We start from the raw sequence: 16,095 nt of genomic DNA on the forward strand, positions 1-16,095 counted from the left end.
TAAAAGTCGCTAATTTAATATTGTTTACATAATTTTGATTTACTGATTCTAATCGAAATACACAAACCAGTTAATTTGCATTAAATTGGACATATGTCCGTGAGGAGCGGTCGTGGCTGAATGGTTACGATGTTCGCTTTATAAGCGAATGGTTCTGGGTTCGATACCCATCTGCTGGACTCATTGAATTTGGAATTAATGAAAAAACATGAAACTCACGGGCGGGGTTCGATCCCCTGTCCTTAGGATTGTCAAGCAAAGGAAATAATAAGTATACTAACATATATTTTGATATACTGGTTGACATAATAATTATAGCTCTAAGAGTTTCCAACCCCTTGCTCCAAGCGAAAACTTACTTGAGGATACCGTGGAGATTTTCCCTTAATACTCTGAAAAAAGTGGAGCATCAACACTTCCCGTCTTCCAAATCCCCTATCCTTGTGGAGATGGGAGCGGTCGGCAATGGACCGCTGCCATGGTGGTGAGAATCTAGTTCAGGTTGAATTGGTTCTATTCCCAATTATCGAATCCTAGGCAACTTGGGTTTAGAAAATCATCACATCACATGGCGAAAATCCAGTCTGCAATCCGCTAAAATCACCGTCTCCTAGCGAAGCGAAGCATTGAAAATTCAGCAAGATATTGAGAAGCGAGACCAAGTCCGCCGTTTCAGTTCAACTCTGATTCCAAGCCGTGTGTCAATCCCGCCGCTGCTGCACAAAAGATAAAAAGAAACCGCTACAGGTAAAACAAAATATCTTTTGAAAATCGTCTTTTAAATTGAATCGAATATGCTTAAGTATTGGCAACCAGATTGAGCTAGTTGCTAATGAATTGCGTGATTGATAACATTTAGGAAAATTTGTTCAATGATTTACGAATGGATACAACAGTATGAAATGAGGAAAATATCAGATCAACGAAAACATATTATGCGTGGCAAGATAATTTAACATTTTGCGGTTCTGGCTACTGTGCACAGTGCGGTTGTCTGTTCTGAACTGTAGGCGGCGGCGACTAAATCGCGCAGTTTCAAAAACCGCAAACGTTGTTCAAGTGTCAAACACTTCGGAAAAATGAAATCAACTAAAAAACGGAAGGCATCCGTTACATCGGATTCTAGCGATTCAGGAGATGAATAATCCCGGAAGGTATACGATAAAGAGGACACAGCTGAAAATTAATTACCCATTTTTTGAAATTTTCAGCGCATTCAAAGGTCTGCGCCTGATGAAGTCTTGTTTAGACTTTAAGCATCTGTTCAGGAAAAGAACTTCATGGGTCAAAAGTCCAGTGAAAAACGTGGATCCTTGAAAATTTGTTTAAACAGCGTCGAGGACATTTTCGTTCTGTTTGGGATAACTGCGTCCAGTTTGTTTTCAAGGGCGCCACTTAAAAAAGAAAATGAACGAAACGCATTCGAAGCTACGAGGAGGGAAAAGGACCAGAAATATGCAAATATAGACCTTTTTATCACCTTTCATCATGAAAACTGTAAGAGATTGCAGATTGTTTGCAAATAAAACAAATAATCAACATGTTTACAATGGTTTCTTTATTTCAAACATCAAACACGCTTAAATCATTTTTTTGGATAGCCCTTTGCTTGGATTGAAAGACCCACCAGTTAAATAACAACACTTTCAAACAAACTTGTCGGAATGAATGCGAGTACCATCTAAAACCCACACGGAATTGACCCCTGAGTGGCGCTGGATACGGTTCAAATTGGCGCAGTACTGGGCTGAACTGCAAGAACACTTTTTCCTTTCTGTGATGTTGAAAACGCTATCCCGCTCGTAACGGTTGATCCAGTTCGAGACAATTCGCAACAGCGGTACACTGTATCAATTGAGGCGTATTGCTTGAAAACGGCAGTGCAAATCTCGGACATTTTACCACTAAAATTTCAATAAATATTATTTTGAAAACTCAACAATAATAAAAACTAGAGAAAACTACCTACCAGATGTTGATAGAAAATAGACTGACATGAGCTAAAGAATGCACTGAAAGGCCTACTTAGGGGCCGTTGCGATATTCGCAGCTGCGGGATACACTCGCAGCAGAATGAAAATTTATCTATCCACCCGCAATAATATCTGTCACTTAAAAGCGGTGCACACAGATCTCACTTATATCAACATCAACATCTTAGGATTTTATAGATGGTAGAATCACTTTTCTTTAGTGTGATTTTATCATGGTTACGACACGACTGTCTTCCACATACAAAGCGAGTGAAGTCAAAATCGAACCAAGATCGAACCAAGTTTTTAGCGCGTGGCATTTGAAAAGGTCGTATGCGCATCGGACATAAATTACATAAATAAAAACTTTTTTCGGGTTTTTTTATTCTTTAGAAAGATTTATGTTTAATCTAGAATTTGATCTAGGGGAACAGCATATAAGCATATCATCGAGAACCTAATGTTGACATACTAGCACTTTGGTGTTCAGTTACAGTTAGTTTAAAGCATTTTCGACAGAAATTTAGTTAGTATTCTGAAAGCGTAATTAATTTTAATACAACGGACAGGAAATATCAAACAAATTTTATTTTGTTTCAAGGAAACTGAAGCTATCCAGTTTTTAGTTCAGTTCAGCGAGTTCGGTTGTTTTTCTTGAATGGCCAAGTAGAACTTTGTTTTATTGATCTAATAAAAGTTAAAAATAAAAAAATAACGTAATGCTTGTAATCATCTCGCATATATACAAAAAAAAAGTAAAAACCGAGGTAGAAACTTACAAAAAAAACATAATTTGGGAAAAAATTATGAATTTATTTCATACGACCATTTCAAAAACCATACTAAACAATATTGACAGCACCTCTGGTGGGGACTTCAGGAAACTGCATGCGTGTCAGATTCCTGGATTTTATTGACTTAAGAACTAAGGAATAGTTGATGAAAGGCAAGGTGCAATCAATCTAACTCGTACTTTAATTTAACAGAGAAGGTAACCTAACTAAGGCAGGTCTATTCTTTAACAACATCTGGACTGGATTGATGTGAAGTCTGTAATTGAGGAATAACCTATATCGAATTATTTATAGTAAAGTAAGTAACTCGTCGCTAACATTTTAGAAAGCGTGAGACAAATCGCTCTAATTTTAGCAACGACGAAACCATTTCAAATCGAAAGCTTTGTTTAAATAATCGAATGCCTCTAATAAAACAGCCCCGATAATAAACATCTCTCTTCTGTTTTCAACCGCCTCGCAAGTTTATCTGCGCCCTGCAGGTCTGCAACCCACGATGACGTGACGCTGGTTGGTACTGCCTTTTGCCTACTCACCAGGCGTAATCGGCGTTGCATGTTCGACTTGCGAGAAACTCTTTAGCAGGGACACACATCAATCGATTCATTTTACGTTGCAATTAGGTTTTATGCCGACTCGGTTTTTAGGTTAGAAATTTTACAGCTTGGCTGCACTGTTTACATTTTTTGCACGTGTGTCTCAGCAAAAATGTGTGTGCGTGTGCGCTCGTGACGTCACGCTGTAAAACATAAAAACCGAGTCGGCGTAAAATCTAATGACACAATCCGAATCATTTTTTTAGCTGTTTTGTTATTTTTGAAGGATTTTTTTGTAAGTTAAATTATTTCTATTAGGTTTTTTTCGGTACTGGGACCTGGTTAGGACCGAATCGGCCTTTGTAATTTCATTTTTTTAAAGTTAAGAGTAATTACAGCGGATCTTGTGTAGAGCGTCCAATTTCCCGGGGTTACAAAATTCCCGGGAAACGGGAAATTTTCAACAAATTTCCCGGGAAATCCCGGGAATTCCCGGGAAATTTGAAATTCAACGAAAATCATTCTGACCCTGTTTCTGATCAATATTTTGCAACACATTTGTATAGAACAGCAACTTTAATGATCAAAATAAGTGTTAGGATCAATTAATTGCTTGACTGCTTGTAAAAAAAATCATCCAGCTTTGAGAAAATATATAAATTTTATAATTTTTTAGGCTGTCTTTAAATCGTACCAAATCGAAAACAAAATCAGAATTTTTTGTTGAGAAGTAGTAGTTTATATTTTTTTAATCAAAAAGTAAAAATCTATGGCAACATACAGTTGCTTTTAAATTTTTCTCAGTGACCATAAATTGAAATGAAAAAAAAAATCATGCAGAAATATTGTTTATCATGGCAAATAACTTCTAACAGAATAAGTATTTTCTACATGTGAATAAATAGATAATCATTGAATTTGCCTTAAAAATCTAATTTCTGGCGCTTTTTAACTTGAAACACTATTTCATGAAACCACAACTCAAAGTTTTCAAATATATGAAGCGAGGTTTGAAAATATGGTTGCATTCTTTGGGTTGAATTTGTTTTTAACGATTTTTCATGGTTTCATTTATGGTATGATTTTTGTTAAGTTATGTTAAGTTAAGTGTAGAAGTGGTTGAAATTAATCGATATTTTTTATATTTAACCCTCGTACGCCCTTGGTAGCTCACGTGCTTCATAAATTTATAACTTCAAACTGTAATTTCTCGAATACTTTTAAACAAATTCGTCACGCAGAACCCTTTTTGAAAAATTTAATTATGTCAATTCAAATTCAATTCAAAAATAAATATTCGGTATCTGAAGTAAACCTTGACATGAAATTTACAGCATTTCGGGAATTCCCTGGAAATTTACAAATTTCCCGGGAAACGGGAAAATTTTTTTCCGGGAATTCCCGAGATTACCCGGGAATTTTTTTTACCGGGTCGGGAAATTGGACGCTCTAATCTTGTGTGTAAATATTAGTATAAGGGGAGACGATTCTAAAGGATTGGTAAAAAAGTGAGATTTTCGGGAGGGTAAAAATAAAACACAAAGTTTCTCTTCTAAATCTTTATTTTTAAATAATAACTTATCCAAAAAAAAGAAGAAATAAAAAAACACATAATAAAGTGGTAGCAAGTATAAAACCGGGGTAGACAAAACATTGCAAACCGTGTGGCGTACGGATAATGGTCTCTGTTCACAACGCAAAAAATACAAATATCAATTAGCGAAATGCATCCAATTGGTACGAGGGGGAGACTGCAAAACAAACGAATACTGATATCAAAAATATATAATTTAAGAACTTTTTTTTATTATTTGTTCGATTACTCTAAGGCCATCTTTTCACGTCATTTCTTTTTTCCTGTTTTTGATTCTGTTCTTTGCTCGCTTGATGGCACCAAAATATTCACCTTCTTTTTGCTTAAATTTGGCATAAATATTGTTTAGTGGATATTGAAGAACTCTTCTAGTACAACTCTAACTCTTTAACTGACGCTACCGTTTTGGAATGGGGAATGAAACTTCTATTGTTTTGTGGAATTCTCAGTTACTGGAATGTATTGTATATTTATATTGTTCGTAACAAGTTTGTAAGGCGCTATCAAAGGTGTTTAAATAGTTCTACATTTATTTGTTTTGTTTGTGTGTTTTAAGAGCACTCTAATTTTGTTTCATTTAACCTCTCGCTAATAGGGAGGAAGACTACCATATTTAACTTGCTAGAGTTGGAACGTTTTCACTTCTCCTGCTCGACTTGGCTGCCCGCTTTTTTTTGTTCGTTGTCTTTGACACTTTCGAATGATTGTGTGGCATCTTAAACTTTTAAGTCCTAACTCGCACCGCGTTCAAGAAATGATAAAAAAAAACGTGGAAATTATAAAACAAACCCAAGCTTTCTCTCATCATTTACATATGTCTAGTGTTGCCAAAGTTGATGCCGCTCTGGGTCGCGCCCTTGTTCGATCCGTACTGCAGCGAGATGACGGTTTGGCCGGCCCGCAGCTGCTCGTCCGAGAACTGGCGCTCGTTCTTGTCCGCCTCCTTCGGCCCAATCGACGGCTTGCCGTACTTGCCGGCCTTGCGACCGAGCGACTGCAGGCAGATCACCACCGAGTTGAGGTTCTGGCGCTCCCACAGGTCCACCGTCTGGAAGGTTTCCTGCGGCGGCACGCCAAACTTCTTCGCGCACTCCAGGAACGCCGAGATGTTCTCCATGCACTTGAACGCCATCTTGCTCGTGTTGATCTTCTTGACCGAGCCGGTCTCGATCGCGTTCGACAGGTTGCACAGCAGAACGCCGTCCTTGAGCACCTCGTAGAAGTTGTCCATCTCGCCGCTCGTGTTGATCGGCTCCCCGGTGACCTCCTTGATCCACTCCAAACACTCGGCGGCCAGCTCTTCGCTGTACTTGGAGTTGATCTGCGGGGATAAACAGAAAGACAAATGTTTTAGAAAACTTAGAAGCAGCACTTGCGTGTATCTATACTAATTCGATAAAACTTTGCAAAAACGCCTTGCTAAATGGATTGAGATGGTAATACTCTTAATAACAGTCATCATCGTGAACCAGTTTCGTGGTCACGTTGGACAAAACGTCTTTTCCGAAAATGGACATGACCGCTGACCACCCTGACTGACTGACTGATCTGGCGAATGCATGAGATAAGAAGGTTTCCCGCATAAAATTATATGATGATTTGCACTGTTAAAACCATGCAGTTACAATAGATATTATAATATCTATAGTAAGTTTATTGTTGACTTTTTCGATCTTTATTGGAATGACGGTAGAGCTACCTTAAAATTCATGATTACAGCAAGTTGGATGGTTTTGTTATATGTAATCTTATACAGTCTCAAAAAATAAGCTATCGTAAAATGTATCGGTACAGTAAATTGCGTGGTTTTGATAGAGAAAATACGATGATGTATTTTTTGACATTTTTTTTCACAGTAAGTTCAATTTTAGTTACGTAATGAAAAATTGTTATCCTTTGAAATATAAAATACGCAAGCTTCAAACGGATTCAATATTTGAATGAAAAAAGTGTTTTAAAATGCATTTTACACCAGTTCAATTGTTTTGCAATCTTTAGTTTTCAAAATATTTAAGTATTTCAGAAATTATGTTCTTTCGCAAAAAAAAGTTTGTTTTTAAATATATTTTTAGACGCGCTCAATCATGCTAAATATGTTTATCAACGCAGGAAATGCATTTGAAATTGTTATCAGTTGATTAGACTTCTAATTCCATAAAAAGTTAAGCTGCTGATTTTTATACCTCCTGATTTTTCGAGCCGATTTTGAAGAGGGGGACATAAAGTTTGAAAAATATTTGCAAGGTTCTAAGGATTCAAGATTGTCCTTCCGTGTGGATTTATCGGACCGCGCACTTAATTCACATACCAGAGATCGCCGGTTCAGATCCCGCAGCGGGCACCCTGAAATTCTAAGTGTCAGTATGGGGTTTCGGTGCCTTCGCTCCGTGACATACTCTCGTACACATAGGAGCCCAGGGTGGCGAAGTCCTTGTAGATAAAAGGAAGACACTAGTGGTTGGTACTAGCAATTGTGGCCGACAGCTAAAGTCAAATTCGTTTTCGTTTCGTTCTAAGGATAAAAAAAAAGTTAAACTCGGTAAGTATTGAGAATTAATTTTAAAATACCAGAAATAAAATTTCAATGCCAAATTGAATTTTTAACAGTCATATGTGATATTTTGATAAAGTGCACTGTTTTAATGTGAACACTCAACCACAGACAAGTTTTGTGTCTCAACCCTCAGTGTTTAAAGTTTATTTTGCGTTTGCTTCTTTTAGGTTTTTATAGGTTAGGTGTCCACACACTTTTTTTGTATGGAGCGTAAACAATTGCCAACACGCCCAACCGTGAAAAAAATAAATATAATAATTTTTAAAATTCAAGATCATAAAAAATCAAAATGCCATTTTACATTTTTACATTTTGAAATGTCGAAGTTTTTACATTTTTACATTTTCACCATTCTACATTTTTTTACATTTTAACATTTTCCGGTTTGTACACCTCCTTACCCTGATAAAAAGTCTGACTAACATGATATCGTTGCCAAATAAAATTACAATTACATTTAAACATTTAAACATTTAAACATTTAAACATTTAAACATTTAAACATTTAAACATTTAAACATTTAAACATTTAAACATTTAAACATTTAAACATTTAAACATTTAAACATTTAAACATTTAAACATTTAAACATTTAAACATTTAAACATTTAAACATTTAAACATTTAAACATTTAAACATTTAAACATTTAAACATTTAAACATTTAAACATTTAAACATTTAAACATTTAAACATTTAAACATTTAAACATTATTGCGAAATAAATTTAAAAAAACTCGTAAAAAAGCAATAAATAAGAATCATAAAACGAACGCACCATTATACAGAAACTGTGCAGCCGACGCTCTTGAAACGAACGCACCATGATTGAGCGAGCTGCGAGCTGTCAAACTTTTTCTCTCGCGCGTGTTCATTCATGTTTCGTGTTGGCCGTGTTGGCTGCAGTTTCGAATCGAAATCAAGTTTTACTCGCGTGTGCTTATGAAAAATAACTTCCGTCATCAAATCCGCCGGGTGAACGAACCGGAACATCTCCGGGATGGCGGATTTTTCTCACATTTGGGTAAGTTTTTGGAGTTTTATTAATTTTGGAGAGGGCGGAATCCCCCTGAAGCAACAGCAGGTTGTTGCCATGACCTGCTTCGAAAAATTGTCAAGCTTTTTTTTTGTATTATTTGTGTCTTTCAGTGGGCGTGTGGAGCTGTTCGGTTACGGGACAAAACCCGCAGTGGAAACGCAGACCCGGCGCATATTGCGGACATTTCCGGCCACCGTCAATAATCCATTCCGAATGGAGGCCTCCAAGATGCCAAGTGCTCGATCTGGAAAAGCTACGAGGAGTTCGAACATCTTCGTGTGAGTATTTGACATTTTATTCTATTGGAAAAGGATAGAGCCACGGGGCGGAATCCCACTCCGCAGTAGGCAAGAAAACTGTGACGTAGCAAATGAGCTCAAAGAACTCAGTGGTTTGACAGGTGTCGTTTTCACGACTTAGCATTTCTTTTTTGAATTTGAATTTGCTTCCGATTGCGCGAAACGTCAAAACCCGATTTTTTTTTCGGATAAGTGTGCATCTGTCCGTGTTCGTGTACGCGCAACTGACCACGTAGTTGTCGTTCCCGTGGCCGTGCTCTAGGCTGTGTCCTTGTCCGAACTCCTGACCGTGTTCGTGTCTGTGCTTCTGGCCGTTTTCGTGTCCCTGGCCGTGTAGGTGCCTGTTCCTGGCCATTCCCGTGGCCGTGTCCTTGTCGTGCTCCTAACCGTGTTTGTGTCCATGCGAAACGGAACAACCGGAACAAAGTTTTGAGTCCCGGCACTGACACCTGTCAAAAAAGTTCATTTGGTTTATTTATGTTGTATTTCGTGAGAGCTAAATTTATTTGATTCTTGCTTGTTCGAGTGTCAGAAGTAGAATGGTGAATGAATGCTTGCATGATTGATGGTTGCTTCGATTGCTTGAATGGGTTGCTTCGTTAGTCCAACAATTTACCTTTGAGGTTAAGTTCCGAGCTTTTCTCCTTTGTAGCAGCAGACATTTTCCGTGGCTTGCTTGGGCAGGCCGATGTGTTTTCTTTTAGGTTACCTATTTTTAACGTATTGCTTTTTTTTCGATTACAGAGTCTACTAGTTCCAACGCGGATGCACGTAGACGTGAAATGCGGACATTCCAGTTTGCCATCATATTTCCTTTCTTGGTGGCAACGTTAACTCCTGAAGCAGCAGGACATTTGAAGATGAAGAAGTGGGCGTAAGTTGTGTGGGATGCAGGCTGTGTAATTTGATTCTAATTGTGTTTTTTTTACATTTGCAGTCTCGACAAAACGGAGCTTTTGGCCGACAGCTTGAAGCGGAATTACGAAAGAAAACGTCGGAAGGAGCCCAACGACAGTTTCAACTCGACCGCGACCGTGAAGGAAACCCTTCCTGAATGGCGAGATGCTGGACGGACTTCTCGTGACGAAAATCCTGACGGGAGTTGTGAGTGATGAGTAATAAGAAAAGCTTGCTTTGTTTCTAATAAATTGTTTCATTTCTGAAGTTCAATTAAAAAAAAACAGTGTAAATGAAACTAAAATAAAATAAAACATACTTTTAATTTAAGGAAAATACCGTAAAACATACCATAAATAAAATTAAAGTACAATAAAACTTGCTGTAGTTATTATTTATTTCAATGTACGAATATAGTTTAAACAGTACTATTTAGCAGGGAAAAAATCTTGAAGAACTATACATTTACTGTGAAATCCATTGTAATGGTTACTGTATTTGTTGTAAATGTATGATGTTTTCTATAGTCAGGGCAAGTTTTTGAATGAAAAATGCAACATTAGATTAACAGTAAAATGCGTCGTATTTGGAAAAAATGTATGGAAAAATTCGAAATTTTTATGGTACCGGTGCATAACAACCCCCCTTTTTTATGGTAAAATCCCAAAATACGACGCAAATTATCTTAAAAAACGATGCTGTCTACTGTTAAAACACTGTCAAAATGACAATATATTTTATCGTTTTGTAACGTTAAAATTTACTGTAAGTTCATCAGAAATCTTTATGCGGGTTGCCCAACCAACAACAACAACAAACAACTAAATCAATGGAAGACAACAATCGCGGGGACCTTGCAACAAGAGTTTGTTATTGTGAAAAATGCAAAACTTTTATTGTTGTCGCATTCCATAAATTTAAGAGTTGGGTTTAAAAAGATCTTGAATTTTAAACCACCAGTAGACTACATACAAGGATAAATTTGATCGGTTTGGTCGAGTTGTAGCATAGATCTGATTTTCAAAAACAGAATAGCCTGCATTAGCCTACATGTTAACCCTCTACAATCCAACTCCGCCTCTAAGCGGGTTTCGATCTAAAATATCGCCAAAAAACAATTTTTCAACCAATTTTTGATCGTAAAAAAGCATTGGAAAGAAAAAAGAAAGCGATACTTGTTTAATGTGACTTTGCCAATGTTTTAAAAAACTTTAGATTTGTAGAAAATGGAAAAAAACAAACAATAAATTGAAAAGGTGACTGTTAAAAACACGATTAATCTAGATAGGCAAAAGGTAATGGTGATGGTTAAGTAAGCCAGATACTATCAAAAATAATCGTAAACAAAACAAGATAAAAGCAATTTAAAGTACTAAACAAAAAACAAGAAATATATAAAACAAAGAATAAAAGTTTTTCGTAGGACAAAAGTGGCTCAAAATGACCTCCTAAACACGGGGGAAAAAATTGACCAGTAGAGGGTTAAGTTTTCGCCAACCAGAATGGCAGAATGGCAGAAATTTATGAATTCAGTGTAGTAGGCTTATGCTTTGGGATGTTCCCTTCAATGTTGTTGGTTTATGAAAAATTTTAGCTTAAAACTGTTCTTGAGCCACTTTAAAAAAAAAGTTTTTTTCGGCTACTTTTCCAGGGTGCTGGGCAGAATGGGCCACCTTAGAAAACAAGCCATTTTGTCTAATAAAACGTTGAAGGGAGATAATAAATGATTAAAGGGACTTTTCTAACATAGTTTCCATGAGAGAACCAGGTTGCCCATCTTCGTTTTCTTTCGAGATCTACAGGAAGCCAACAAACACCAGAAGAACAATCCCAGCCACGTCAAACCATTCATTCCAACATAAGATGGCAGCATATCATTATTTTATACATAGGATGACAACTTTACCCCTCAGCGAAGCAGGAAAACAGAAAGAATTGGAGTACATATTTGAAACAGCGGAAATCAACGGTTACAGCAGAACAACTATCCAAGCAATCATCGATAAGAAGGAAAGAAAACTGCACAGAACTTCACTCACAACCCTTACGCCATCAGCAGAGCCACTGCGAAGAGCAGCAGTAGAATTCGACTACAGGATAACACGCCCATTACGACAAAAACTGGCTAAATTTGGCATCGATTTAGTGTTCAGCAGTAGAAACAGCCAGTTGGAATCCATCTTAGGTTCAACGAAAGACCCCATACCGACTTTAGGCAAACCCGGCATCTACGAGGTATCCTGCGGCCACTGTGATATGAGCTACATTGGACAAACTAAGAGATTGCTGCAAACCAGGTTGGATGAGCATATACACACATATGTCAAAATTGCCATGGAGGAAAAACGGAAAGGATTTGTCCCCATTTCAAGTCAGCAGTAACCGAACACATCATCGAGGAAAAACATAACATCACAGCTAGCGACGCGGTCATCTTAAGACACATCACTAACCCATCGAAGCTGGCTGTCGCTGAAAGTTTGGAAATCTTCAAGGCAGGCAACAAACGTTTACTCAACAAGGATTCAGGTAACGGCTCAACGTGGCTGTTTAAGCTGTTACCTATACAGGCACAAAAGAAGAACGAGGAGGTAGTACCTACAGTAACTACAAATATGGATACACCAGCGATGAACCTTCAGTCGAGAACAGAACACTGATGAAGTCTGCAAGTAGTAGACGAAATACGTATCTGTCAAGATATTAAAATATATAGCGGAATTAAAAGGAACAACTCGTCTCTTTGTATTCACAGTAATGCATTCTGCTAAAACGCTCAACCAAACCACAAAGTTTCCATGAAGTTAGACCACTTTTATTAAAATAGTCACTTACGGTTCGACATCGCCAACTTTTTGATATTATATGTGAAATTTTCCGAGGAATCCGATAAAAATATTTTCAGACATAGGCTCTTTGGTCCAGACACGGTCAAAACGCCATTTTAAGTTTCCATGCGACTTTTTCAAATGTTAAGCTAGATTTGTAGGTACACTGGACGATAACGTTCCCAAGACACAATGATGTTGAAAAATTCCCGAACTGCTTTCAGCTCAGACGGCGTTGTCAATCCTTTCTCGAGATGAACCAGGTACAGTTGATCACGATACTTGATGTCCTTGTTGTGTCTCGTCATCTTGAAGACTTCGATCACGTTCAACTTAAGAGATTTGAGCTCTTCTTTCAGCACACTCACATCCATGTCGTACAGGCCTCGGAGGACCTGTTTCATGGGGCGTTTACCTGGATCGGCATGGCTGTAGTATTCAATCTTTGTGTTGTTCAGGAAATCCCGAACGTAGTTGTAATCCTTTCTGGTAGGTAGCAGAATTTTGAGTCCATCAGCACACAAGCGAATGGAAGCTCGTAAGCACCAGATTTGATAAACCCGGTCAGCCACTTTCGCACCGAATCCGATGACGATGTTTTCACAAAAATAGGTGGCACCTTTTCCCGTCGTTCAAATTCTTCCTTCTCGCTCACGCCCACAGGGAGGGAAGCGAACTGGTTTCCAGACGAATTTTGAGCGCCCTTGCTCAAACTGCCTGGCTTTGCAGGTAGTGCATCAGCATTCTTTAACTTCTGCAATTCTGCCGATCCTGCTGGCGAGGACCGCCTCTTTTTTTTGCCGTGAGGCATTTTTTGCACTTATTTGGTGTTGGAGGGACGCACGTCTGACTCGCTGCTCTGTCAATCGCAGACTCGATGCGGAGATATGATTTTTTGAAAAAAAAGTGGTTTTTGCGAAAAATTACGAAAATTGCCATTTTTCGAACCACCCTAGCACAGTGTAGGTCACCCTAATGGCCAAACAAAACTATTTTGGCCAAGGAACCTCCAGAAAAATGTTGAGCAAGATCGGAGAAGGTTTAGGCTCTTTTCAAATGGAATCGCTGTATGGGACTCCGAAGCCGCTAACCACCGCGCCACGAGGCCCTCTCCAAGAGGAATCGAATAAGGTCAAAACCGAAAAAATCGGTTCAGCCATTGCTGAGACAATCGAGTGCATATCATTTCTGAATCGATATGTATACGTGAAGGTGAGTCTAGTAAATCAAATTAGGAAGTTCATTTTTCAAGTGAAGATTTTCCTACAATATTTAAACTTCTTTACTGTGGAAAGGCTGTTAAGAATCATAGAATGATTGAATTCCAACGACTACCGAGCTAACGCAAAATTCAATTTTCCACTGTTCTCGATAAATGCTGTTGATTTTCTCGATAAATGCGAAAATCTACAAATGTGGCAGAAAGAAGAGGGTAGTTCAATTTGGATGTAAATCGGGATTCTTCCAGGTTTCGATATTCGATATACAAACTTTGACTTCTGCCAACAGTTGGATTCATGCTAACTAAGATAAAGCTTCTAATAGAAAACTGTATCCCAACTGTATCCAAGATCCAAGATATCATAGCAAAATTTGTTCCGAATGCTTATAAATCAAACTTGTTTTTAAAATATTTTTACATTCGAGAGCAATTCCAGCTCAAATCAGGAATTTTTCTGGTACTTTTGTACCCGACCCTCTCCGATTTCAATGAAACTTTGTAGACATGTTATCCTGGGCCTATATGAGCCATTTTTGTGTATATGGAGCCAATAGTACTTGAAAATAACATTTGAAGAGGGCGCAAATCCTCAAAAATTTTGAACGAAAAAAAATCGCGACATCACCTTTAAATTTAAGTTTTAGACTTAAAAATCAAAAAATCTCATAGATGTGACGTGTATTTTTGTTTCAGTGTATTTTTTCCCGAAAGCCCGTCCAATTTCCTACAAGTTTGTGTTTGACCACTTTTTGATCATGGTGTCGATCCAAATCCCAAAATAAAATTCCCTGACTTTTCCCTGACCTCTCCAGACCACCAACATATTGTTTAGAGCGTTTTTATGGTTTCATGCATTTTCCTTTTTGAATATAGCAAATTTAAAATATTGAAAAAAATCAACGACCATTTTATTTTGATTTTTTTAACCATGAATTCTGCAAAAACTTAAAAACTTTTTTTTATTTTGTTAATCATTTTTTTCTAATCGAACATCCAAAATGAGCAACCATAAAATCTAGAGGGTTTTTTGTTTTTTTTTTTTTTTGACTGGGTCCTATAGACACAATAGCTTAGGGTCCTTAAAAAATTGAAATAATTAATAATTTCAACAGTTGCACTTCATTTCCTAAAAAAAATTTAAAGTTAAAAGTTTTCAAAAAATCAATTGAAAATTTGAATTAAAGTAAGAAGTCATGTTTAATTTTAAAATTGTTGCCTTTTGCGGAATTTTCAAACGAATTAAGCCAATGCCATTTTTGATTGTGTTTTTATAAAAAAACTACAGGTTTTGGAGACAAAAACTTGAAAAATATGTTATTTTGTAGAACCTTAAGAAAGATTAAAACAAAACTGAAAAACTAAGAAAATGTACAATTAAATTTTTTTTTTTCAAGTAAATGTTAACGGTTTTAAAAAAGATTTAGATATTTTTCAACAAGGATTGTATTTAAAGCAGGCCTGCCCAACGTCCGGCCCGCGGGCCGGATCCGGCCCGTGAAGCCATTTCATCCGGCCCGCGACGGCTTTTTAAAATATTTCTATGACCGGCCCTTACGACTGTTCATGAAGTATTAAATAAATAAAATTATTGTCTGAATTAAAAAAACAAGCTTGATATCAAATCTTAATATATTATAAGAACATTCTTCATGTTTGAATTTAATTCTTATAATTTTTATATTGATATTTTTTAACTGAAAAAAATGTACAAGAACACAAAATTATCTATTTCGTAAAATTGTGAAATTTATGAAAAAACTTGGATTGTTGTCTTAAAATTTGCAAAAAGAGACTAAATGTTATTTCTTTCAGTTTTGACTGGGTTTACTTCAATTTGAAGTTTTTTTCTATTTTCTTTTTTTAAATAAATAAGTAAGCAAAACTAATGTATTTTTCCAGAACAACTTTTTAGTGATAATTTTTTTTTTAAGCTTAAAAATCAAATTATTCATACTGAAAATAGATCGCTGGAAATATTTTTAAAATATTGAAAAATGTAATATTTAAAAAAATCCAGCGATCTATTTTTAGTATGAATAATTTGATTTTTAAGCTTTTTTAAAAAAAAAAAAAATTTATTGAAATTTGAATGATATTTTTTATAAAAAAGTATATATCAAGGTATTTAATCATAAACAATATCTATACAATTTTAAACAAGCAAAAATTAAAATAAGTCGAATAAACACATTTTTCAATGTTATCTTTGTTTTCATTTTTAAAATAAAGGTATATGAATCATATTTGCATCACTAGTTCTTTTATGTATTTGCTTTAAAAGAACCCAATCATAAGAAAATTGAAAAAATGTGTTTACTTTTTTCTACTTTTATCAAATAATAATTCCGGCCCGCCACT

General features: G+C 36.5%; 1 protein-coding gene and 2 long non-coding RNA genes across 3 annotated transcripts in view; 1 reads left to right on the top strand and 2 right to left on the bottom strand.

The window, feature by feature from the left end:
• Positions 1 to 1,540: 1,540 nt before the first annotated feature.
• On the bottom strand, positions 1,541 to 2,989 carry LOC119770082. The gene is made up of 2 exons (XR_005278648.1): positions 1,970 to 2,989; positions 1,541 to 1,904 (listed from the first exon to the last, which is right to left on the bottom strand). It is a non-coding gene; the product is annotated as an uncharacterized LOC119770082 (long non-coding RNA).
• A 1,858-nt stretch (positions 2,990 to 4,847) lies between these two features.
• Positions 4,848 to 16,095, bottom strand: part of LOC6042562 (myophilin) — a 92,360-nt gene continuing 81,112 nt past the window's right edge. Inside the window, exon 3 of the mRNA XM_038262534.1 lies at positions 4,848 to 6,218. Within this exon, the coding sequence (XP_038118462.1) occupies positions 5,706 to 6,218 (513 nt within the window). The 3' untranslated portion in view covers positions 4,848 to 5,705. The remainder of the gene's footprint in view (positions 6,219 to 16,095) is intronic.
• LOC119769580 lies at positions 8,245 to 10,070 on the top strand. The gene is made up of 4 exons (XR_005278434.1): positions 8,245 to 8,476; positions 8,602 to 8,769; positions 9,535 to 9,664; positions 9,728 to 10,070. It is a non-coding gene; the product is annotated as an uncharacterized LOC119769580 (long non-coding RNA).

This window comes from Culex quinquefasciatus, chromosome 3 (assembly GCF_015732765.1).
Source record: "Culex quinquefasciatus strain JHB chromosome 3, VPISU_Cqui_1.0_pri_paternal, whole genome shotgun sequence".
In the NCBI taxonomy this organism is placed as follows: Eukaryota; Metazoa; Arthropoda; class Insecta; order Diptera; family Culicidae; genus Culex; species Culex quinquefasciatus.